General features: G+C 48.1%; 2 protein-coding genes across 6 annotated transcripts; one reads left to right on the top strand and one right to left on the bottom strand.

Annotated features, from left to right (window-relative positions):
• Positions 1-314: 314 nt before the first annotated feature.
• On the top strand, positions 315-3,969 carry M6PR (mannose-6-phosphate receptor, cation dependent). Its single transcript, XM_040575038.1, has 7 exons — positions 315-571; positions 1,212-1,385; positions 1,603-1,775; positions 1,864-1,973; positions 2,178-2,308; positions 2,857-2,983; positions 3,572-3,969. Exons 2-7 carry the CDS (start codon positions 1,213-1,215, stop codon positions 3,692-3,694), a joined length of 837 nt encoding a protein of 278 aa, XP_040430972.1. The 5' UTR covers positions 315-571; position 1,212; the 3' UTR covers positions 3,695-3,969.
• A 2,427-nt stretch (positions 3,970-6,396) lies between these two features.
• Positions 6,397-23,073, bottom strand: PHC1 (polyhomeotic homolog 1). 5 transcript variants are annotated; one of them, XM_040575014.1, is made up of 15 exons: positions 23,020-23,073; positions 19,102-19,258; positions 18,605-18,715; positions 17,352-17,429; positions 16,419-16,568; positions 15,334-15,489; positions 13,702-14,200; positions 12,615-13,372; positions 11,316-11,463; positions 10,994-11,202; positions 10,267-10,378; positions 9,591-9,699; positions 8,767-8,917; positions 7,926-8,157; positions 6,397-7,653 (listed from the first exon to the last, which is right to left on the bottom strand). In XM_040575014.1, the coding sequence occupies exons 2-15, from the start codon at positions 19,213-19,215 to the stop codon at positions 7,499-7,501; spliced, it is 2,982 nt and encodes a 993-aa protein (XP_040430948.1). In that variant the 5' UTR covers positions 19,216-19,258; positions 23,020-23,073; the 3' UTR covers positions 6,397-7,498. The 5 variants fall into 5 exon arrangements, with proteins under 5 accessions (XP_040430948.1, XP_040430932.1, XP_040430953.1 ...); XM_040574998.1 differs by lacking the exon at positions 23,020-23,073 and adding an exon at positions 22,844-22,916; XM_040575019.1 differs by lacking the exon at positions 23,020-23,073 and adding an exon at positions 22,844-22,916 and having other exon boundaries at positions 15,334-15,465.
• Positions 23,074-24,499: the final 1,426 nt, after the last annotated feature.

Here is a 24,499-nt window from a genome sequence, read left to right as displayed (position 1 = left end):
CACGGGCACGCAGGGGCCGCCCTCGCCCCGCCCCCCCGTCCGCGGCCCCGCAGCCCCTCACAGCCCGGGGGCGGCTCCCGGGCCGTGCTCCGCCGCCATTGGGCGAGCCGCGCCCGCCTCCAGCCGCTCTCCCCCGCGGCCATTGGCGGGGAGGGAGCAGCGGGCGGGCGCTCAGGAGGCGGTGCTCACCGCCCATTGGCAGGACAGCGAGGGGGGTGGGAGCCTCGAGGCCTTTTTCCGTCGCTCATTGGACGGAGGCGAGGAAGGAGGCGGCCTGCAGAGCCGCTCCGCCGATGGGCGGGGCTTCCCGCCCGCGCTCCCCATTCGCTGAGAAATCGTCCGCGGGTTCCCATTGGCGGCAGAGCGCCGGGCGCTCGGAGCGCTTCCTGCTTCCGGCCGGCGGGGCGGCAGAGGGGAGCCGGGGCGGCGGAGGGGGAAGGCGCGCTGCGGGCGGGGCCGGGGCCGGGACCGCGGCCGGGGCCTGCTCCGCGCCCGTCCCGTCCCGTCCCGTCCCGTCCCGTGCCGTCGCCCCGCGCCTGCTGGGGGCTCGCCGGGCTCGGGGCGGCGGCAGGTGGGTGCGGCCGGGGGGGAGGCTCGGGGCAGCGCGGCCGCGTCGCCTCCTGCTTCGGCGCGGTGCGGGCCCGAGGAAGGCTGCGCCAGCAGCGAGCTGCTGCTCGGCCCGTGGGGGCGCGGGTCGCGGCTCGTGGGTGACGAGTTGTCAGCTCGAGTAGTGCTGGGGGAACGACGTGGTTGTTAGGGATAGGGAGCCCCAACAGACAGAGCCCGACAGGTCGCGGTGGCTCTTCCCTGCGCGCTGTTTACGCAGGAGTTGCAGCGAGGATTGATTAGGGGCCTGGTAAATCGTTATGTGCTGACTGGCTGCGCAGTGCCTGCAGCTTACACCAGCATTCAGCCTGCTGGGCTCTGCTGCGGCTGAATCGATGCTAATTAACACGTTCAGCAGCCAAAGTCCTTGCAGTCCCGAGGCAAAATTCAGAAAAGAATCCTAGAGAGTTCTAGTGACTTGGCCTTGAGTAAAAAAGGTTAGGATTTGGTGTCTCTTGGGAACTGTGAAGTGTTTCTAGACTTTTACTTCTCCTTTTCACAGTCAGGATTGAGGAAGTAGCCAATAATTGACTCTGTGACCCTGCAGTTAGTTTGCAGGGGGATGAAATGGTTAATCCCCTGTGTTCTTTGCGGTATGTGCCCAGGATGTCATCGCCTTGCCATACCTCTGCTGTGCTGGTGGTCTTCATGGCACTTGTTGTTGGTGTGGGGGCTGAACCATTGAAAGAGCAGAGCTGCGATGTGGTCGGTGATGAGAGCAGTGAGTCACAAATGGAAAAAGCCCTGCTGAAGAAACTGGAACCCCTGAGCCAAATAAGGTACGGTAAGGGCACGTGTCATCTTGCTGTGGGCCTTGGGGTTGCGCGGTGCCTATGTTAAGGTCAGAAGGAGGGAAGAATCTGGGGCCGGACTTCAGGACGGGCTCTGTCATTAGCATGGGCTGTGACTGGCTTCCCAGGTCTTGAGTGTCAACTGCTTTGAGCCCTACTCTTTGTGATTCAGTGGGCAGTCTGTTCCGTCCTCTCTCTGCTGCAGGTTTAACGCAACTGTGGAGATAGGCGCAGCAGAAAACTACACCTACCAGTTCAGGGTGTGCAGGGAGGTCGACAGCAGCTCGCATGATTTTGCTGGCCTAGTACAAAGGGATAGAAGGACTGGAAAGACTACAGTAATAGGAAGAATCAATGAAACCCAGGTCTTCAATGGAAGTAAGACTACGTGCGGTATCTCTTACTCGGTATCTTTCTTTTGCCTACTGGTCTGGATTTGCAGCTTATATTCTTTCTCTCTTGGCAGGTGACTGGATCATGCTGATTTATAAGGGGGGTGATTCATACGGTAGGCACTGCAGCGGTGAGAAGAGAAGAGCTGTGATTATGATTTCTTGCAAGCGGGGAGTTACAGCGGTGAGTGACGGCATGAGGTGGGAGAGGAGCAGGAGGCTCTCAGACATTCTTTATAAGCAGAAGGGCCATGAGAAGGCAGTGAGGTTTTCTTCTGTTCTCCGGTGGCTGTTGCGTAGTTGCACTGACAGTGATAAAACTGCTTTCTGGTAAAGTTCAGCATGCCTGAGCGTATTTTCATGTGACTTGACTTCTCCCAAATTGCAGAGTTCGTTCAGCATTGTTTCGGAAGAGCGTGAAAAGGAGCAGGACTGTTTCTACCTCTTTGAGATGGACAGCAGCGTGGCTTGTCCAGCTGAGGATTCCCACCTCAGCGTTGGCTCCATTCTACTAATCACGTGAGTCATTGGAAGAGCTGTTCGTGTTTGGGCCATAATCTCCAAGGCCATTTAGAAAAGCAGCAAGTGTTATGCTAGACCAGAACATTGTAATATACCTACCCACAGCTACTGTTAAATGTGACTGTGCCTCTGAGCTTTGTAGATGAGCTCTAGCTTAAGGCATGATGCTGCAGAGCTGCTCTGTTCCCTGCAGATGTCCCCCTTCATAGTTTACAGATCAGTGCACCGAAACATGGGAGGTGTGACTTCCTGGAATTGTACAGCAGCTCTTTGCCAAAGCTAGAAATTCAGACTAGGAGTCTTGACTCTTCATTTTCTGTGTTTGTGCTTTGGGGCGCTACTTCATGTAATGCTCCTGAAAGATACTTACTACCAGATCAGTATTTTGGAGACCTTTTCTAGTGTGGTCTTGCTAAATAGATCACTTCTTAAGTGGTGCTCAGCTACTTCCTCCAGTACCAACCTGAGACAGGTAACTGGCTTGGAACAAATTGTTTCTAGGATTTTCTTAGCTCTGATTTTTTTTTTTTAATTCTGCCCTCCAGATTTGCTTCGGTAATTGCAGTCTACATTGTTGGTGGGTTCCTCTTCCAGCGCCTTGTAGTGGGAGCGAAGGGCATGGAGCAGTTTCCTCACTTTGCCTTCTGGCAAGATCTGGGCAATTTGGTGGCGGTGAGTGAAAATCTGTCTTTATATTTGCAGTCTAGGCCTGTGTGTTAGGATAAGAGAGAATGGTAAAATGGTAGCTTCCTTGTCTTTGTGGACTGTATTTCTTGGGTAGACCTGCCACAGTGTACCCTGTGGCAGAAAGAGAGTTTTTTGTTTTTTTTTTTTTTGGAGTGGGGAGGGGGAAGATGGAGGGCATTACTGACTTTGAATCCTTGCTGAGGCTGGATCCCTGCTGCTCATTATGGTTAATGGCTTTCAGGTAGGAATGTTAAGCTGGGAACTGTGAAATGTTCACGTCTGATTATGTGAAACCCTTCTTTGGTCACCTTAGGCAGTGCTGCTTATCCTCCATGCGTGTCTCAGTGCTGCTGCATACTATTAATTGGTTCCATGTCCTACTCCAGATTTAACGAACTGCCAGGATTGTCTAGGATGTTTGCATGTATGTTCCTCTTACCCAGACAGTGTTTTGTGGACCTGCCCCCGATAGCACTGGGGTGGGTGTAGTCGCATAGCAAACCAGAAGCTGCTGTGCCACGGATGCTGAGTCTGCACACAGTCTGATTCCAGTGCAATAACCTGTGCTTACAGGACGGCTGTGACTTTGTCTGTCGATCGAAGCCCCGAAATGCGCCAGCTGCGTACCGGGGTGTGGGCGATGACCAGCTGGGTGAGGAGTCAGAAGAACGGGACGACCACTTGCTACCAATGTGATGGGCTTTTGACACCGAACTCTTTTCTCTCCAGTGCTTGTTTAATCGGATGCTTCCCAGCCAGTTCTTCTCTCACTTCTGATTTTCTTTGTATGATTTGCTTTTGCTGTCTCTGGTGTGTCAAATCTCTTGGATGCCTCTGGGTGTGAACAGCACTGGTCCCTGATCATGTGTCTTATGAATGTAATACTGTTTTTCTTCAAAAAAGCAGCAGAGCTGGTGGGGGGCAAGTGCTGAGCGCTGAGAAGACTCAGGAATAAAAGATTAGTTAGAGGGGAAAAAAAGAGCCATGGATAGGTGTAGAAAGGGAAAGGAGGCAGTGGGTTAAAACAGCTGAGGCTGTAAGGGAGGGGGCCTTTTTCTTTTTTCCTCCTAGGGTTTACAGGATCTGTAAGACACTGGATTTTTTTCTTTGAATGCATTTTCAGCTTTTGTAGCTTCTGCACTGTTACACACAGTTCCTGCCAGCATAACCTGCACAGAGTGTTCTATGCCGGACTTCTTGAGGATGGAAGAGGCATTAGCACCCCTGCAGTCCTTTTTCCTAATGGAAATACGTTGAAAAGTACGTGCCCATTTCTTACAACAGATATCAAGGGATGCATATGCCATCCTCTCAAACCAGAGAGGGACAGTGTTTAAAAAAAAATATATATATAGGAATCCACTACAGTCTCAAGACTTTCCAGTTCAGCTGAAATAGCGTCAGTCTTCTCTATCACTGAGAATCAAAAGGTAATGATGCCCTGCTAAGTAAAAGGGGCATTTGCTGAGAGTGAAATCCTCATCAAGGGAAAATGAAAAGGTTAGAAGTAGCTGCCACTTGAGTTCTGTTACAAGTCTGTCTGAGGTTAACTGCCCCCATAGCTCAGTTACTGTCAGAACTTTCTTACGCACTACAGTTCCTTGTTTGGCAAAGGGCTTTCCTGTGAAGCTACCAAAACTTATAAAGGAACCATGGAAGCCAAGGGTAAAAATACTAACACATTCAAAACTGTGTTCAGGGACTCCTGTGCTTACAGCATCAGCTTTGGATAAACCATTGTCCCCTTAAGCATGGTCCAAACCAGTCTAAAGATATTTGCCCTGTGCAAACGGTACTTGCGTGCTGCTGCTGGCTGGGAGTGAGAGAGAACCTTCCCCTTGGGCACTAGAGAAAAGTAGGTACAGTTGTAAGACTTAATTGGAGCCTTTAGGAACTTGGCACCTGGTTCCTAATTGCCTTCTATGTGAGGAGCTAGACTTTACACAATCCTATTCTGCCATACTGTAGGTTGGCAGAGAACCGTCTTCAGTCTTGAGGGTGGAGACTCTGAATGAGCAAGCCACTCCTGCTTTTAGCACAGACAAGGTTTGTATATTTGTGTACTGCCAAAGCAGACTGAGCAGTGGCAGGAGGGGCAAAAGAGGCGCCCTGCTTTCTTGCTGGGTTGAGTGGACAAACACTTCCTGCTTTCTTTGATTTCTTTTTTGTTACGGTCTCAATCTTTCTCATAACATTGAAAAAATAGGAAGTCACTAAGCCTGTTGTTACTGTTTTTCATGGTGGTGTGTAAGGTATTTTTTTTGTACAAAACACAACTTTCAAAAATAAAATGACCAAAAAAACTTGCTGGAGTGTTACACTGATAACAGCTTTCTTTAGTACCAGACCGCCTTTGTTAACTAAGGGTGAAGGGTCTTCAGTACGTGCCGTCTTGTGCCCCGAATGTCTCCTCATGTTAGTATGTGGTCTTACAGGGCTTGACAGGGTAGGATATGCACACCTTTCAAACTGAAACTTTAAAAGCTCATGGAGTTACAGAGGAGAAAAATTCCCTATATTTTTCTGAAAGTGTAACAAAGTTTTTGAAGTTGTTCTTCTCAATTATCTGACACTAAAGTTACAAAGCAGCCAGACTTGTAAAGCCTGAACAAGCATTTTTTTTATTAAGAACACTGAACATGAAATAATGTGAAATGTTTCCATTTCACTGAAATAAATCCAGTCCTCAAAGGCAGCTAGTAATATACATGACTGCCTGCCCTGCTGCTGAGGGTTAAACTAAACATGAGTTTTGTCATGCTCAGCCTGCTCATAAAATGGTTTGTGGCAGCCTTCCTTTACTGTTAGAAGTTCTAAACTCCCCCCATCAGTGCGTGCACACCATCCCCCCCATATTTAGGCTGAAAAGTGTTATCAGGCAGCTTCCTTTGGGCCTGTGTTAATTAAATCTCAGAAGTTGCTGCCACATTGTAGCATCTTCTAAGCACTTCCCCCTCTTTTTCTGATGAGTCAATACCGAGCCCATTCCAAAGATCTCTCATGTTTTCTAACTTAGGCCCTTAGGCCTTCTCCCATGCAATTACAGCTCTCCTACAATAGTAGGTGGGTTTCAGACAGAACATTCTTGCATTTCACCCAAATAGGCATATGAAACTTCTGAAAATAGAAAAGTTTTTGTTTTGTTTTTTTTTTTAAATCTTGCTTTCAGGTATTTGGCTGTAAGGGACACATCTTCATGCTTTGTGTAGCTTTAGTTTTTTTTTTTCCATTTTTAAAGCAGATGTGCTGGAAGAAAACAACTGCCCACATTTTTGCCTTTGCCAAAGTGCCACAAAACTGGATTTGGTCCTTAAAACCTATGGGAGTTGAGTAGCAGGGGCTTAGCCTATAACATAATTGTACCCCTTAGAAAGAAGTATTAAAGGATCATAATTCAGTTGGAGTGTTTTTGTTTTTTTATACTGAGGAAGAGAAGTATTTGTTTTACATCATCACCAAAGAAAGTCTGAGGCAGGTGATACAATCCTGCCAGCTTAAACTTTGTCCCGTAAGCTCTCCTGAGGATAATAAAGACAGACACAAAAATAATACAAACAGGTAGGAGAACAATCCCCACCCCCACCCCACCAAACAAACAAAAAAAGCAAACAAAAAAATAGCTGATTTATGAAGAGCCTTGGTGCTTCTTGAGACTGCTTTGGATCTGTAAATTATACCCTCGCACTCACGTACTGGGGAGATATACCAAGTGGTACAGGGTTTCCTAATGTAAGACAACCCCCCACTCTCTGATTTCCCCATCACCTTGTTATAAGTACTCAGGATAAACGCTCCTCTACCAGTTTCAATGAGGAGCGTCTGGAGTGAATAGCTGCCAAAACACTTAGTCTTTGATCTGAATCTCTACAGGAGACAGTAAAGCTAAGGCAGCTCCTATTGCCATGTGCCTTCAAGTTTGGTATGCATGCTGGAATGGCTATTAAACCCAGTTCATAAACAGCCTAGGTTATTTTTTTTTTTTTAAAGTGTAACAGAGGCAGCCTCTTTTGCTCTAGTTCTTTTTTGTCCACATCTGTCACTTGGAATTTACTAATTCACTTCCTAAATGCCTCAAGCACAGCTGCCCCCAATATCCAGACAGGACAGGGTCTTCCTATGCTTCAAGTTCTGACACAAGACTCAAATAAGATCCAACAAACCTCCTGTAGCAAAAAGGGACAAGGGCCCCTTTCAGAAGTCTGCTAAAACAGAAAGAAGTCCCCTTCCCTTCCTTTTTGTGGTAAATGGGAGAGGCATATTCAAAACCAGGAAGAAGGAAAGTTTCAAAGGCCCCAGGTGGGAGTTTTCTTCCCCCTTGTAGCACCATTAAAAGACCAAAACATGGGCTTGTACATGGCAGTTTCAGTCAAATTCCTTCTCATTCTTCTCGAATGCAAGACCACAAGGGATTGTCCCATTCTTCCTTGCCCCAGCAGGATGCTCCAAAGCCGGCAGCTGCTCTGGGTGTCAGAGCTGAAGTGCATCTACTGCCACGAGCTGTTAGGTCTCCTTGAGGACGTTGATCTTGGCACAAATCTTGAGAGCTGGTCCCAGCTTGATGTTCATGGCACTCATGAGGTGTTCCTCCTTCAAAAGCAACAGGGCCTGGCCATCTATTTCCTGTGATCGAAACTCCTCAGCAATCTCCTGGCACCCTGCGAAACCAAGAAAATGGCACTAAGAAACAGATGGGCACTCCTGTCATTCCCACTCTTTATAGACCTCTGGCAGATACGGAAAGTAAGCTAGGAATCTAACCAATCCCCCCTCCCCACACAGGCTGTTTGAGGAGTACAACTCATCCATTTGCATGACCTACTCCAGTTCAGAAACACATACAGAGCACGGTAAGTGCACCAGGTACCACTCTCAAAGATTTCCCCATGCTACTGGATCAGAGGACTGCAGGAACGGAGTATAACTTCACCTTGCAATGATGCAATGAACTCGTACACTTCCTCCACGCTCCAACGACTGGGATTGCTGGACAGGAAGACTGGGTTGATGCCATGTAGATCTGGGGTAGGTGGGGCCATACTAGAGTTTGTCAGGTCCCTCTCTCCATGGCTGGCCCGTACTGACAAGGGTCCTGGAGATGTAGGGGACAGAGCCTCATCATAGCTGGAGTTATCAGAACCTCGACTTGAGTCCTCCTGACCCTATAAGCCCACAGGAAAGAAAGAAAAAGATTTTTTTTAATTTAATTTTTTTTTTTTTTTTTAAATCAGCTACCAGGTGCAAAACCAGACACTGGTAGCAGTAGAAGTCCCAACAGTCTGGGACAATTTCCTCAGGCTGTTTGTCCAGGGGCAGCTGTCACAAGAGCTCACTGAAGGGAGGCGAAAGTAAAATCTCACCTCCCTTCCTCTTCCTTCTCCCCATCCTCCCCTAGTCCATTCCTCTTCCTCATGTCAGTTCTGGAGCTCTTTCAATCCTTCTATAATCTGATTCAAATAATTAACCTGAAAAAAGCTAACCATACAGGAAAAGTGGATTGTTTTCTAGCAAGCCTGGCAGCTGATCACACTCACTGAGATGTCTGTGACATGCTGGAGTGAATACAGAGTAAACAAATACAAATGTTAATCCACTTCTTGCAGTGGATGAGCAACCAGAACAGCTTACTGTGCCTTGTGTAACAACTGTGTCAATGTGCACTGGTCATGTACTGTACAACTACATACACTCTGGGAACCTGGTACCTCCAACAGTGACATTTTTTATGCTGAAATCTGCCTTGACAGAGGCAGGCAGGACTATGGCCTTACCCTGTGACGCTTGCCCTGGATCTTTGTTCGAGCAATTTCAGAGCTGCTGCGTCGTGATCCCCGTCGGCGCACACGAGCATAGTTAGCTTCCTGGAATTCTTTCATCTTCTTTCTCTGCAACCGAAACTGATGGCTGCAGCTGACATTGTACCTCAAATAAGTAGAAGCAGAGCAGCAATTAGGAAGACAGCAATTAACTGAACGTACTGTTTCTCCTTTCTCTAGATGTGGATGAAACTTCTCTTTACCATCAAATTCTGTTCTTCCTCCTCCTAAGAATTCCCCCTGGAAGAAACCAGTCTAGACTTCTCACAAGCAATATTTGGACACCAGAGTCTTGATCTAACATCTGAAGGGTCAATTAAGTCATTCCCCTAAGGGAAAAAAGACCCACAACAAGCACTCTGCTATCAATAGGAGGCAGCAATGACTAGTGTAATTTCTCCACAGGATTTTCGCCCCGCAGCGCTCCCTTGTGTCGTTACTACCAACGGAGCAGACAGCTACCAGTAAGCGTTCATTTAGTCAGTCAAATGTACCTCTCATAGAGGTTCTTTGGAGCCCAAGAGCTTCCCTCTTCCCATCTCACTTCCTGAGCAAGTAGGAAATCCTGTTTACACTCAATACCATATCCACTTCCTCCGGATCTAGAAGCATTCACAAATCATGAAGAGGTCCAGTACTAAAGGATCTCTGCGGTCAATGCATCCCATGTAGGGAGAATCAGATGTACTGAAGTACTGTACACTGTCTGGAGAAGGGACACATGCCCAGTTCCCAAGAATGTAGAGTCAGAGAAGAGGATGATGATGTCTTGCTATTACCTTTTAGCACAGGTCATGGAACAAAACCTCTTGGAGCCACGGAACTGGGTGGCTGGGGCATACTTCCCACAGTATTCACACTTCAGCAAGTTTGCCTTCTTATCAAGCTCTAGTGAGATACAGAGATATACACCATTTGATGATTTGAGCTGAAACAAATCACACGTAATGATTCCTCATTGCACTACTCTTCCTTTGAGCAGACAGATTCCAAACACTATTGTCTTTTGAAACTACTAAAGAATTAGTGGGGGGAAGAAGCTGGTAGAGGAGAGGCAGAAGCTCCGCTAATTAGGACCCCAGGATATTGAACAGAGTAGTGTATTTCTCCTTGTCCCTTTCGCTGAACAAGAAATAGCATATCCTTCTTATCCTACAAGGCTGTGGGGGAGTCTCCATCTGCACTCTCTGCTGTGTCCATACATCCTTCATAGTCATTACAGGTACAGTTCAGATTCTGCTTACTAACATAGGGTGTGTTAGATTGTATGAACAACAACAAAAAAAGTAACGTCTTCTGGCACTTGAGAAAAGAAGATCCTAGGTCTGTAGCTTGAGACTCCAAGGCGTTAGCAGGACAGAAAGGGATACAAGTCCATAATGTATAAAGTAGATAATAAAGTATCAGCAGAAACTTTCAGTACCACTAGCGAGGTACCCCAGTGCTGAAACTCACCCATAGAAGCACTGTCCCCTCCTGGAGAATTGCTGGACAGGTTTTCACTCTGGCCAGAAGGAGCCCCTCCCTGCAGTGGTTTCTCGGATTCTTTCAGCAGCTGAGAACCCACCTAGCCAGGAAGAAAAAGAATTTGGCCCATCAGTAAAGGAGCTCTGTGCCCACCACTCTCTTCTGAAGCATATGCCACTCACTCCTTACTGTAAGTCAAAATAATCCCTTCGCACACTAAGGAAGGAGAGATGCTGAACAAAGTTACTCTTTCCTTATTCACAGACGTGGCAGTTCATTCAAAGATCACCAAGTACTGTCTGCTTTGAATATCCTGCAATTCCATGTGACTATATTTCCCCTTATTTGCTTTAACTTCACCTCCTGCTTATTCAAAATGCAGCGCATCTTTCCCTCAGTAGAAATCAGACAGAAGAACCTCCTTATAATTCCTGCATAAATTATCGCTTTGGGGACTATTGGAGAAAACAGTTCCCATCACATTTGCCAGTTCACATTTCCCATCTCACTCCAACCTGTCGTCTTTAATACCAATTCCTGATGCTTTGCTTCATGCACGAAACCAGTTTCCTTTGCCTGCCTCTCACTTCTGTGTTTTGAGCTAAAAAAAAGCTTACTTGGAACATGGGGAAATAAAGTCCTGTCCAAAGATGGATGCCCACAACCTTTCCAAGAGACAGCACTACCTCCTTTCCCCATAGCAGTGAATCCTTACCGGAAAGGGTTCTGCTCCTTCCTGGATGACAAAGCCCTCAATGATGTGTGTGAGGATCTGGGGCTTAACAATGGCTTGTGGGGGTTTGGAGTCTCCCATCTGACGCGACACCATTGCTAGGTTTGGGGTGGGTGCAGAGGTGGGGGTGACCGATGCTCCTTCACCTGAGGCAGTGTTTGGGGTTGCAGTGACAGCAGGATCGGATTTATCTGGAATGTTAACAGCACCAAAGTCACTGTTACTATTGCTCCGCTTACTTCAAGTGGAACTTGAGATCAGATCATTAGTACAGAAAAAACAGAGCTCTCCTTTTGTACCTCACCTCCAAGGCCATTCTTCTCCTCCATGTTTTTGGGGCTGTCTGTCACAGGAGAAGACCTGGCAGGCAGGATTGCATTGACACTGGCTGATTCCTCCTTCTCCTCCTCCGACTCTGCCTTGCGTTTTACTGCTAAGGTCTGAGACTTGCCCTGAATGATAGAGGCACATGTAAGCAGAGAGAAGAACCCCAAAGCAGAGAACAACACAGATCAAAGGCAACAAGATACGTCCTGCTCCATCATACTTCATCTCCAGCCCGGTTCCCACTCCTGGAAATGCATCCAGCTCCCATCTTTGTTTAGGAGCATTTACCTAGCAGGGAGCTAAAACTTCGTAAGACACACTATCAGACTACTGACCAGGATGTAGCATCCTAGTTGATAATATTGATACATTGATATAATACCAAGACACCATGCAAACCTCAAGGGATTATTCCAGGAAGAAATGGAATGGCATTCACCCAGCAGTTTCTGAACAGGCTTTTGGCTAGATCAAATCAGTTCCAATGAAGAAACAGAGTCAAAACAGTAGGGGAAATATGCTGGATGAGAGCAGAATTGTCCCTCAGCTGTAAAAATCAGACAAATCCTGTGACAGCTCCCTGAAGAAGCAGCCAGAGTTTAGAAACAAACTGGCACACTTTGCCCTTGACTACACAAGCGAAAACCCAGTCAAATCAACAGTCTGAGCAACTTACTACAGATATCTGAGCTGAAAAAGTGTCAGTGTCCCAGGGAGTTAGGCAGGCCCTGGTTGGCCAATTTAGAGCAGCATGAGAGGCCTAGGGAACATGAGCCATCTTTGTCTACCTCTGCATAGTCTGTTTCTAGGGAATCCTCTCAGACCTAGAGCCAGCTCTACCTCAGTGGCTGATAACCACGCACCAAGGGGTCTCTGACCTGGAGGTATCCGCACCTAGTGGGGAGAGGGGAGTTCAGTCTTCACAGCCCAGTCAGCCGCCTTCTCTCTTCTGAGAGACATCAAAGAGGCCAGCTGTCGTTAAATGGGATATTTAGTACATGATGTGGACACCTACTCCATTTGAATCAGGCTCCAAGTCTCACCAGTTTGTTTCATGCAAGCCTCTGAATGATCATGTGAAAGAAAACTGTTTGTAGTCAGTAACCCCAAGGGTTGGACTGGGATCAGCATTTTTCAGAGGAAAAGCCTCCATATCCCTTTATCCAAACCTCTTATTCCTCCCATCCCACCGACCCAGGGCTGGAATGCAATTAGTGTCCTAGGACTGAACGAAGAGAATCCATATGGTATTCCCCTTCTTGATGGTATCACTTACTGGCAGCTGGACAGACTGCATGTAGAATGCTGCTGGCATCTGAGCCACGACTGGAGAGGAGGCTGGGCTCTTCACCATGTGGGTTGTGCCTTGAACTTGTGCCAAATTCACCCCTGTGGTGAGAGGGGGAGTTTCCTGTGAGGATGCTGGAGCTGAAGAGGATGGGGAAGCAGCATGGCCTTGGGAAACAGGCTGGACCACAGCTGGCATTCCCCGGGAAGTCGTCACTGCTGCTGCAATCTGAGCTAAACCCAGTGCCTGGGCTTGGCCTGAGCCCTGCTGCCGAGTACCCACCACCTGCACAGGAATATGTGGTGGAGGCTGCTGTGCTGCTGACATTTTGGCAGGCCCAAGCTGAGGTGGCTTGATGGGAGCGACCATAGATTTTGACTGAATTGGAACAGGTGATTTGGTGGTTGGCTGGCAAGGACTGTCCTGCTGGAGCTGAACAGGCTGTGTCTGGGACTGCAACATCGGTTGCACCACAAGGGTCTGAGCCTGCTGCTGGTTTTGAGGCGGAGCCTGCTGCTGTGGAGGTTGAGCTTGTTGCTGCTGTTGGGTCAGAGATGGTGACTGCTGCTGTTGCTGCTGCTGGGACAGCTGGAGATGGGTGGCTGTGTGGAGGAGCTGGGACTGGCGGTGCTGGAACTGCTGCTGGTGATGAATGGCAATCTGCTGCTGAATCACCACCTGCTTCTGCAGGTGAATCTGCTGCTGCTGCTGGATCAAGGAGTGTGGCTGAATCTGTGTATACGTGGCTATACAAACACAGAACCAGAGAAAAAGAGCACACAAAGGTTAGCAACAGCACAGCTGGGAACAAAAAAAAAAAAAAGGCAAGCAACCACCACACTGGTTTGAATTGTTATGTTCCAAAACGACTGACAGCTAACTGGCAGAGGACAGTGGGAACTGAATGGGCTGGGATCAAGTTCTGTCATTAGTAGAGCAGGATAAGCCCTAGAGAACAGCCTCCAGGAGCATGGCAACTGGGAAGCTTGTTGGGAAACCTCTCACCACTGGGCTTTAAATGGCACTCTTTCAAAAGCTCAACTGGTTCAAAGAGAAGGAACAGGGCACCGCTTACCTGAGCTGATCAATGTTTGGCTGGGTGCTGGTGTAGCCGTCCGCGTCAGGTTCATGCCCACTGTTTGCTGTCCACCACTGTCCGTTTCGCCCTTCTTTGTGGCTGCATTCTCTGTCTCTGTTTGGCTTCCCTGGCTGATAGTCACTGCCTGGGCAGCTGCTACTGGTAATGGTTGAACCACCCCTGTGCCTTTCCTTTGGCAACTGCCAGCGGCACCTGCCGAGGCTGTCTGGCCCAATCCTGTTGAGGTCTGGCTCCCACTACTTGCCACCATACCCCCAGAGACACCATTGCTGCCTGCTGCCCCCTGACTCAAGTTGAGGGACTGGCCTGTGCTGCTAGAAGATGCCTGAGCCACTGCCAAGGTCTGGCCTGTACTTGTGGCCTGTGGTAGGCACGAAGCCTGGGAGTTTCCTGGTAGAGCTGCCTTCTGAGCAGAGCTTTGGAGCTGGGCATTAGTGGATGAGGTCTGCTGGCTCCTCACAGCCAAGTTCTGCACCTAGAAACACACATACAGAACACAGTCCATTTGCTTTATGCATGTTACTTCCTGGAAGTTGGAGAGAGGTACAGAACAAGAGAATGCATAAGCAATATTCTCTGTTGGGATGCAGGCCAAGTCAATGCTTTAAGCCTAACATGGGGAACTGGCTAATACCGTATGGCAAGGCTCAGGTGCAACCCTCGCCAGAAAATACATTAACCTGAACTGGCTTCTGCCCCATCTCTGATGGAAGTTAAAGATCTCGTGGCACTTTCTGAACAGCACTTGAGGAAAATACCATTCTTTCTGAGGCAGGGGACAGCCTCCAGACCTGTCTGCCTTGTCCTTGCATTGCTAGGATCCACTTTAGCATGGCTGTAAAAGTACTGAGATACCCCTTTAAAGGCCAGTAATTCCTTTACAATTTTTGTGCCACCTGCCTGCTCTATCTGTACAGCGCTTTCCATTCAGGAGGCCTGCAGCCTTGCTGATTTCACCAGTTCTTCTGCATTTCAGTGCTACCATCCTCAGTATTTAATCCCCCTCCAAGTGCAGCATTATCTTTGAGTTTGATTGTGGCTAACTTTGCCTCAAAGAAAGTGCTCCAGAAAAGACAAATATGAAATAACTGGAAATCCCAAGACAGACTAAGTTAGGACCAGGAAAATGGGAAGCCATGGCTGCCCTCTGACCCAGAGAAAGATTTACAGCCGAGTGCAGGAGCTAAGACCTTGTGGGCCTGTTCAGTCATTGGCATTTTTACAACAAACCACCCAGGTTAAGGAATACTATTGCTGACAAAGACTCTTCATTGCAGAGTGAAAGTCTCGCTGAAAAATGGACATAGAACTCAACAGTTCTTTTCACACAAGGACAACTAAAAAGCTGTGAAAACATGATTGATCCAGCCCGTGTCTCATCCCAGAAATTTTAATCAGAAATGAATCCAGTCTCTGGAGGCAAAAAGCAAACACTGGGAAATGATGGCAAGAGAGAGCAATATCTCTTGCCTGCAATAGTTACAGGGACACTGAGTGGAGATAAAATAGAGTGAATCTTCTGTACAGGCATAGGTGGCTGGAGACAAAGACCGGAGTGCAGGTTGTGTACAGGGGAAGGGAAGGATTCTGGGAGGGGGTGTCACTGACCTGGTCTGTGTCTGCATGGACCCCGGGAGACTGGGTGGGTGGTACCTCCTGCTGGACAGCAGCCACGGCCCCATTAGGCATCAGGATGAGTTGGGAGGCAAGAGGCACATTGCGGCCCAAGGTCCGGTTTACCTGCAACAGGTTCCCCAGCTGTGGCTGTTGGGGATGGGTCAGGTGATGTGGAATGAAAGGAACAGAGGGGAAGAGAGAAAGAAAGACAGCGAACCACAAGCAGATTACAAAGCAACACGAGGCTGCAGTGTTGTACACGGCATCCCCCCCCACCCTTCCCCACGCTGCACTGTAACATAACCCTCAAGAGCAGGAAACAGTTTCCTTATGGAAACAAGCAGTCTTCTGTTAAATATGGGCCTGGGGCAACTCCCACAAGCTGCCCAGGACCAGCTAAAATACTTGGGTATAACTTAATTTTGAGATGTATATTCAGGACTGGTTGAGAAACAGTGATAGAAGACATACGCCCAAGACCAGGGCTGTTTGAACAGGGGATTACAAACTGTACCTAAAGCCAGATGAGACACAGAACGTATTTTTCAAGTATGTGACCAAACTCCATATAGATTATAGTCAAGTCTAATGTTTTCCATACAGCAGCACTTCATACTAATCAAAAGGATGAGATATTTGTTCCTGTTAATTTACGTTCCTAGACTTATGTCCCTGTGTGCAGTGACTGAAGGGAGTAATTTACCATATATCTGTTCCAGCAATCAACAAGAAGAGCTTTATTTCTGCGAGTTCTACTCAAGTCTAGGATATATATTTCACATTTATGCTCTACTGAGAAGTGCCATGGGATCTTTAACATCTATGCAGAGCAGAGACAAACATAGTTCTTAAGAATTTCAGTACACAACACAAAGCTAATTAACCCTCAAAAGCTAAGCCCAAAGTCAAATGCCGTTTCAGGGATAATAGCTTCCTCATCTGAATTTAAAACGTATCATATCCTTCTTAGAGTTGGAGTTAGCCCTGAGGAGCTGGTAGTCCCAAACAGTGAAACTCTGGAGTGTCTAGAAAGTGGGGTTTATGGTCAGGACACATTTTGTGTACTTATCTCTTACCCGGAGGTACATCTGGGCCTGTGACTGGTTGAGAGGTGGTGAGGTGGTATTCCCAAGGAGTACAGACTGCGTGAGAGTTGTGGCACTGGGGGAACTCACACTCTGTGAGCGACTAATCAGCTGAGCAGCTGATGTGGTGGCTAGGTTGATCTTAAAACAGAAAAAAGACACAAATCATATAAGTAGAGATAGGGGCAAAGAAAGAAGTAAAGTTTCACTTACTGGGGTACAGCCAGAACAAGTATTTCACAATTTTTCCCTGTATCCCACAGGGGACCAAGAAGAAAGAAGGCAATTCTTGCCTTAAGAGGCTATGTGATCTAAACTAGCCAAAATCCTGGATGCTAACCTTATTTGTATGATGAGCCAGAGTATCACTGCTACTTTGCAACTTCAATAAGAGATCCAAATGAGAACTAAAAATACATTTTCTCCAGCCTCTCAAGTAAAGGGGGGAAAAAAAACATAACGTAATCTGCCTTACCAACTCACCTATACTCTTTGAACAAATCTCAGTTCCCCAATACCCGCTATAAAATCATACTTCCCCTCATTCAACGAGCTACCCCTACTCTATCCCAGAAAAAAAAAAGAACGTTCCCTTCCAAGCTGCTCAACTCCTTCTTCTTAGAAATCCTGATCTTCTCCTAAACCAAGAAAACATATCCCCAAAGCCTCAGAAAAAAGATATTAGTGTCTACCTTTCCAGCTAAGAAGCCTATCCCACTCAGAAACCTTTTCAGGGCTCCTCAACCCCCACCAATAATGACAGCACCCCAAATCCTCAAAGTTGTCTGTATCTTGTGGATTGCCAGCATTCCTAGAAGCTGTGTTTCCCTGGCTGACTGCCTTCCTAAAAGACAAAGAGGAGAAAGAACAAGGGCAGAGGGGAGGAGGGTGCGGGGAAAGGCTTTGATTTGTGTAATTACTTACGGAGGCCTGTGTGGTGGTAGTCTGTTGTGGGGTGCTGGTGTTGGGGGAGCTAGCTTGTCTACTGGCTGCAATTGTAGCCTGAAAGAGAGATTGACAGAGCAATGAGTACCTGAAAAAAACTTTTTTTTTTTTTTATCCAGCCCAAATATTTGGTCTGGTAAGAACAATAAATACCATCATCATCATCTTCTCCCATTCCCAAGAACGTTGCCCCAGTTTGTCATGCTACACACTGCAACCCCTCATCCTGATGCTCCAGTCCACTCTGCTAACACCCAGACATTTCCTGAAACACTACCAATTTGCTGAGCTAGTCACACAGATTAGTAACAATGCAATGATAGTACTGCATGTAACAAATTTCAGATTACAGCACATTCAGTTGGCGGAGAAGGGAAAACGTATTTTATTTTTCCTTTCTATAATGATCCCATGGTAAGTACACTGTATGTGTTTAGTTGGTTTTACAACTAAGATTCATATAATACTGGTGAGAGGATTCTGTGTGTTCTGTGCTATAAAACTGCAGGTAGGGATTTGAAAACAACTAAAACCTGGACTAACAGCCAAGAAGCACAGCTACTGATGGAGATATTGTTACATAGACAGAAGTGTACTGTCACATCACATATAATTCATCTTGTCAGAATTTATCATCAGTTCAAGTGAGGAAAGTCAACAAATTAAAAAAAAAAAGTTAATTTATGCAGGATACATCATCTCAATAAACTCAACTCAATTAAAGAAACACCCTCCTTCATGGACAAGATCTACCCCAGATCCTTCTTGCTAGTAACTGGCAAAGAAACCATGGGATAGTAAGTTTCAAGAGAGAAAAATTCAGAGGATACCACATGAAATTTCACACATACAAAACTACATTTATTCTCAGAGGAATAACAATCCATTGTTCACTAAGACATTTTTAAAACACTACTGCATCCACTGGTGATTTAAACACACATCTTTTATCTAAAGGAGGTACAGTAGTCACATGCCTCCAGTGTGCAAATTCTCTTATGGGATGCTAAATTTTATCTTCCCCTTTTTTGTACCTGAAAGCTAAACAAATCTTTCCATCAAGCTTCCAGTTTACTAGCTGTTTATATTACATTCAAACAATGTGTTTAGCACATTGTAAGTAGTGCAGTTAGGTACCAGTTGTCTAATTGCAGATTGGGACCTCGGTGTATAAGTCAGAGTGCAAGTAGAGAATGATCCAGTTCCTCACCTTCTGCCCCTTGGCAACTCACCTGCTGGACAGCAGCCAAGCTGTGAAGCTGGGCACTGTTAAGCTGCTGCTGGAGCATAAACTGATGGAAGTACTGAGCTGCATTGGGCTGTCTCTGGAGTGCCTGAAGAGCCTAGAGAAAGAGGAAAACCCAATTGTTAAAAAACAGTATGGCCTTGAAATGTGATCAGAGAGAAATGAAGAAATAAATCGTGGCCTTGGGACCATACCTCATCCCCACAAAAAAAAGCAAAGCCACCAGATTAGTATAACAAAACAGGTAAAGAAGCTACAAACTAGGTAACAAATCACAAGCATATTCCAGGACAGCAGGAAGCACACTTTAAAAAACAGTTCCATCTGTGCCTTGGCTTTCCTACTCCCATCCCTGCACGTCTGGATCCCTGTACTCTTCCCAGCATGCTCCCACCTTGACACATGACAACTCAGATGAACATGAAAGGGCTCACCACCCTTCTGCTGTTGCACACTCAATCCCAGAATGTAGCAGTGTCTTACCTGTACAGCCTGTCGCTCATACAGAGACATCTGTGATATCTGAGGACGGGTGCTTCCTCCAGAACTGGAGCTCCCGCTGCTGGAGCCGGAGTTCTGCTCACTTTCAGTCTCCATGGTGACAGGATCCTGGGAGCTCAGGCTGGGATTGACTCCAGATCTAAATCGAAAGAATTGGAAACTAAGTCAGGCTAGAGAAAGAGCCAAACTGTATTTCGCTGCATTACACAGCTTTTACTTGAATATCCCAGTACCAGGCTTCTTCCACAGCTATGCTACATCAAAGGGGGCTGGGGATGCTAGGAGCTGACATAACCCAGAAATTATACTCACAGTTTAAGTCTTCTATTACCACAGTGTGAAAAGTAATACACACGTTCTCGTATTTTTATCACCATGCTACAATTGGACGCTACAGCATCCTGAGTTCTTAAACAGGCAGCAGAGTGAAGTATCAGCTGCAGCTCACCCAGACAACCATTTGGTTACAGACCTGACCACCTCTACTTCAAGGCTAGTGAACTCAGGTGAATTAACTGTACTTCCAGTCTCCCACTGTTCTTCCACAACTTCTCATCACCTCTTCCTGTAGTCTCCTGAGAGGTATAATTATTCTACAACTGCTGCCCTGCGGATACACCAACTCAGTCCTTTCTCCCAGTTTGCCCCCCAGTCCTTGTTTCTTTCTTTCTCTGATCACATGCACCTCCAGCTATACTCAGTGTTCCTGACAGACTGTAACTCAAATGTTAGACTAGAAGCTGATATCTGGGGTGGCAAGTTGCTTTAAGGAAGAGTGGAGCCAGAAGCAGGGCGGATGAAGGCATCACAAGCAATACTTATGAGGGGAAACACACTAAAGAGGTCATACAGAGCCAGAGAGATATCCCAGGGGCAGAAAGATGAGATGCGGTGAACTGCACAACTAAGAAAGGCCTGGAGAAGGCATCCATCAGCCAAGAGGAAGAGAAGCAAGACTGAAAAAAGTGCTTAGCAGAAAAGTAATGTATTGGGATGATCAGGGAGTCTTCGTGTAGCAAGAAAGATGGGCTATACAGGGAGTAATGGTAGGAGGGCTTGGAGTGAGAAAAGGAAATGTACAAAAGTGGTTAGACATGAACAGAATTCTACTGAAAAAAAATGACTTTTCGGGAGGATATCATTTGCATAAGGTTTAAAAAAAAAAAGGCTTCCGATAGTCTCTGTATCACTGATGGCCTTTTTGTTTCCAAATTACCAGCTGACTCCCCTGAAGCCAACCTGAGAGACCTCTAAATGAGACCTTTAGGCTTCCAAGATCCCGTAGCATCACCACAGCCCCTGTACTTAGACCTTTTCAAACCCAGTTTTCAAGCTTCATAGCCTTCACCAAAGGCAACTTCTTCCAGGTCAGTAAACAAACAGACCAGCACAGCATAAAAGGAAGTGCAACAATATTCTCTACCAGACAAGTTTTTAAATTCCTGAATGGTGCTAACAGCAGACAACTTCGAAGTAGGACAATAGCATCAACATTAACAGCTGTGGACAGCTGATTAAATCAGGGAACCACTGTTCCAAACCTACTCCTCGAAATCTGGAAAATTCTGTCACTGACCAGCATGCAGGTGTTGCTCCAGTCCTGGCTTCCCCATGAATCTTTACACCTCTGCCCTTGAGTCCTGTCTAGGCATCTCCCTCCTAATGCAACACTAGGGTCCTGTACCTGCTCCAGCACTGACCATGGGTAACACGCAGTCACCTTTCCCTCAGTTGAAACGCACCCTCCCAGCTGGCCACTACTGTCTTCACCCACAGCTCTGTTATAGTTAGGAACAGCCGATCAATACGTATACCCAGAACTCAAAAGCTCTGTAGAAGACAGTTGCCTTAAAGATGCTCCCCAGGGGGCAGCACCAAAAAAAGTAGATGAAGCCCAGAGCAACTGAAAAGGAGAGAACACAGACATTTTCAAAGAAAGGAACTGGTGTAAATAAATGAAATACTTCAAATGGGATTAAAATGCAACTCAGGGCGAAGCTACACACATTACACCAAGTTACCTAGTAGCTCAGCTACAAGCAGGAGACAATTACCTTACTTCCAGCACTCACTAGACGCTTCCATCAGTTGATTTAACTTGTTAATTTTACAGAAATATTACCCTAAATATCATTTTCAGTCAGATCAGTGAATTGTGGGCTCAGAGGTGAGCTAATTCAAATGCCGGCCAGGTGGAAGAGAAGGCAACTCAGCGAGCTGTTTGTCCAGCTTCACATATGACCTTACTCTCAGGGTACTTGGAGGAGAAGCCTGGCTTCTGAGCTGGTGCTCTGCTCCACCAGCCTGTATTTCCTCAATATACAACAGCATCAATTCTTAAGGTTACCAACGTTTTTGAGTTTCATGTTGATCTAGAGCTTCCTAAAAACAGGAGCTATCATAAATCTAGAACCCTACTGAAACAATGGTGCCTCTGGGATGAAAGGCATCAAAAACCATTTAGGTGTCTCTGTAGGCAAAAGGCCTTTTGGGGACGTGGACGGAGAAGCACACTGTCTCTTTGCAGAAGGGACAAACAAAACCCTTTCCAAACTCAAAAATGAGCAGCCAAGTTCCACTGCCACCAGGAAAGTATACTCAAGGATGCAGTTCCACATTAGTGCCAATCCAATCCAGGCACAGGCTATTTCCACATAAAGTAGCCCAGACTTCGCCCCCTCCAAGCACATCTTCCAGCACCCTCCTCCCCGTGTCAGTCTGGTGACCACCGAGCTGTCAGATCACTTGAGTCAGTTAGCTGCTCCATGAGATGGATGATCTACCAAAAAGGTAGAAACGATGTATTTTCCAAAATAGTTAACCAACTGAGTTAACCAACTCACCTTGCCAACGTAATTGGTAGATCCCATGCAAAAAAAGGGCGGTAAAAACGTGGTCCTTAGAAGAAATTGTCATTCAAACAACAGCTAAAACAGATCACGCCTAGCAGAGCGCGGCACCCTAACAGGCAGGCACGGGGGAATACAAAGACCTACTAACATCACGGCGGGGATGGAAGGACAGCAGGGAGGATGGGGAAGGAAAGGGAGCGAACCAGTTCACGGAGCGGCGCAAGCGTGGGAGCACGGGCCGGCCCGGTGCCCCAGCTGCACGGCTGATTTCCGCACAGGACAGGGCAGGCTCAGGCAGCGTGCCTCCAAGCCCCTGACCCTTCCCAGGCGCAACAGCGGCAGGCTCAGACCAAACGCCCGAGCAGAGAGGAGGCACCAAAGTTTCACTCGCTCACCCCACGCGTCCACGGCTCCTGCCTGCGGACTATCTCCTAACCTCGCACCCGGCTTCGCAGCTTCACCCCGGGGGAGCCAAGGTCCCAAACAAGCACGGTGTGCCCGCAAGACCCACGTAAAAAAAAAAAAAAAAAAAAAAAACACCCACCCACCAGGACCCCCGCACGCCCGTCCCTCCTCCACAGCCCCCTGCAGCCGCACGGCGGGGCCACGACGCCCGGCCCCAGCGACGCTGCGGCACGGCGGGGGCACGGACACCTGCTGCGCTGCGCTGCGCTGCACGGCCCGGCCCGGCCCGGCCCGGCCCGGCCCGGCCCCGCCGCCCGCACAAAGCGCCGGGGAGCCGGGAGGCGGCGGGGCGAGGCTACCCCGGTGCGGGGCAGGGCGCACAATGGCCGCCCCGCGGGCGCTGTCAGCCCCGGGCCCGGCCTCGCCTTCCTTCGCCTCCCCTCCCGCCGTCCCCGCCGCCGCCTTACCGCAGCGCCCGCCGCCGCCGCCGCCGCCGCCCGGCACGCCCCCCCCCGTGCGCGGGCAGCCGGGCCGAGCCCCGCCGGGCCGGGCGGGGCGGGGAGGGGCGGGGGTGAGGGGCGGGGCGCGGGGCCCCCTGGTGCCGGGAGGGGGGGGGGGGGAAGAGGGGGGGGCGGGGCGTTACCTCGCCGCCGCGGCCCCGGCCCCGGCCCCGGGGGCCCTGCGCGGCCGCTGGGGGCTGGAGGGGCGGGGCGGGGCGGGGCGGGAGGGAGGGGGCGGGGCTTCGTTAGGCCCCGCCCCCTGCCGCTCCCCCCTCTCTTTTTTTTCTTTTTTCTTTTAAAAATTTTGGTCTTTGGGGTTCCCCCCCCCTCCCCCGCTTCGTCACTTCCGCCCTTCGGGGCGCTTCCGGGCACGTGATGCCTCTCCTCGTCCCGCTTGCCGTTGCCATGGTGACGGCGGCCGCGGCCTGGCGGGGCCGGGGGCTCGAGGCCTGAGGCCTCGGCGCTGCTGGAGGCTGGTGGTGCTGTGTCGGCGTAGAAACGTCTGCGTTACCACCTGGGGAAGGTGTTGATGAGCAAACGGCACAGCAGTAATACCTGTGCTGGCTGTTTAGAATCACACTATCATTAAAGCTGGAGAAGGCCTCCAACCGTCCCCCGACCACCAATGTCACCCACTGAACCATGTCCCTAAGCACCACGTCCAGCCTCTCCTTAAACACGCCCCGGGACGGTGACTCCACCACTTTGCTGTGTACACAGTGGAAACCCATGTGAAGAGAGTGTAAAGAAAACAAGTGCCAGAGTTTAACGACCACGCTTAGTCATGAAGAGAGAAGCTACACTGCACAGGCACTTTATAGCCTTGCTTCACTTCATTACTGATGAAGAACACCAGTTCTTCTCTCGATTACCTGTCTTAGGGAGGTGGTCGATTAGGGTAGACTGTTACTCATTTGTAGCAATAGCATTTTAAGAGTGGTTGTTTCTAACATGAGAAATTCCCTGTCGTGTCAGGCTAGTGGCTCATCTTGACCAGAGCTGCTGAGTCTCCTCTAAGGATGACTGGCTGTGCACCAAGGTAGAGGGGGAAGAAACAAAAGAAAAGCAGAAAGGAACCACGCTTCACCTGCATGTACAAGGACCATAATAAATCCCATAAATGATGAGTTTGAGCCTCGTGTTGCAGGAATGCTGCATCTGATTCAGTAGTCCAAGTGCTGGACTATCATTTCACTGGAGATCCAGTGATTTAGTATCAAAATCAATCCCATTGATTTAGAATCAAAATGACATTTGCTGCTGTCTGAAAAACTGAAAAACACACCATACAGGAAGGTGCTTAGGCTTCTTGCTCCAAATGCTTGAGGTTCTTTTTTCTTTCAGATGGAAAAGTATCTGACTGATTTATTTTATTTATTTTTTAAATAAAGGTCAGATAGTGATCAAAGGAACAATGACAAGGCGGAGAACTCAGCCAACTTAATCCCTGTGAATCAACCACTCCTAAAAGCCTCAAGGGCTGAGCCATTTGTCCCTGTTGCAAAACCCACTAAAGGTGATTCAAAGGAAGAAACTCTTTCTGGAATCTGTGCAAACAAAGGGGAACTCCTGCAATAAAGAGGCATTAGGACTTACCATGGGATGCTTTGAGGAGAGGGATTT

The sequence above is a fragment of the Cygnus olor genome, chromosome 1, assembly GCF_009769625.2.
Source record: "Cygnus olor isolate bCygOlo1 chromosome 1, bCygOlo1.pri.v2, whole genome shotgun sequence".
In the NCBI taxonomy this organism is placed as follows: domain Eukaryota; kingdom Metazoa; phylum Chordata; class Aves; order Anseriformes; family Anatidae; genus Cygnus; species Cygnus olor.
Note: the sequence above shows the minus strand (reverse complement) of the source record. Positions and strands in the feature narration are given on the sequence as shown.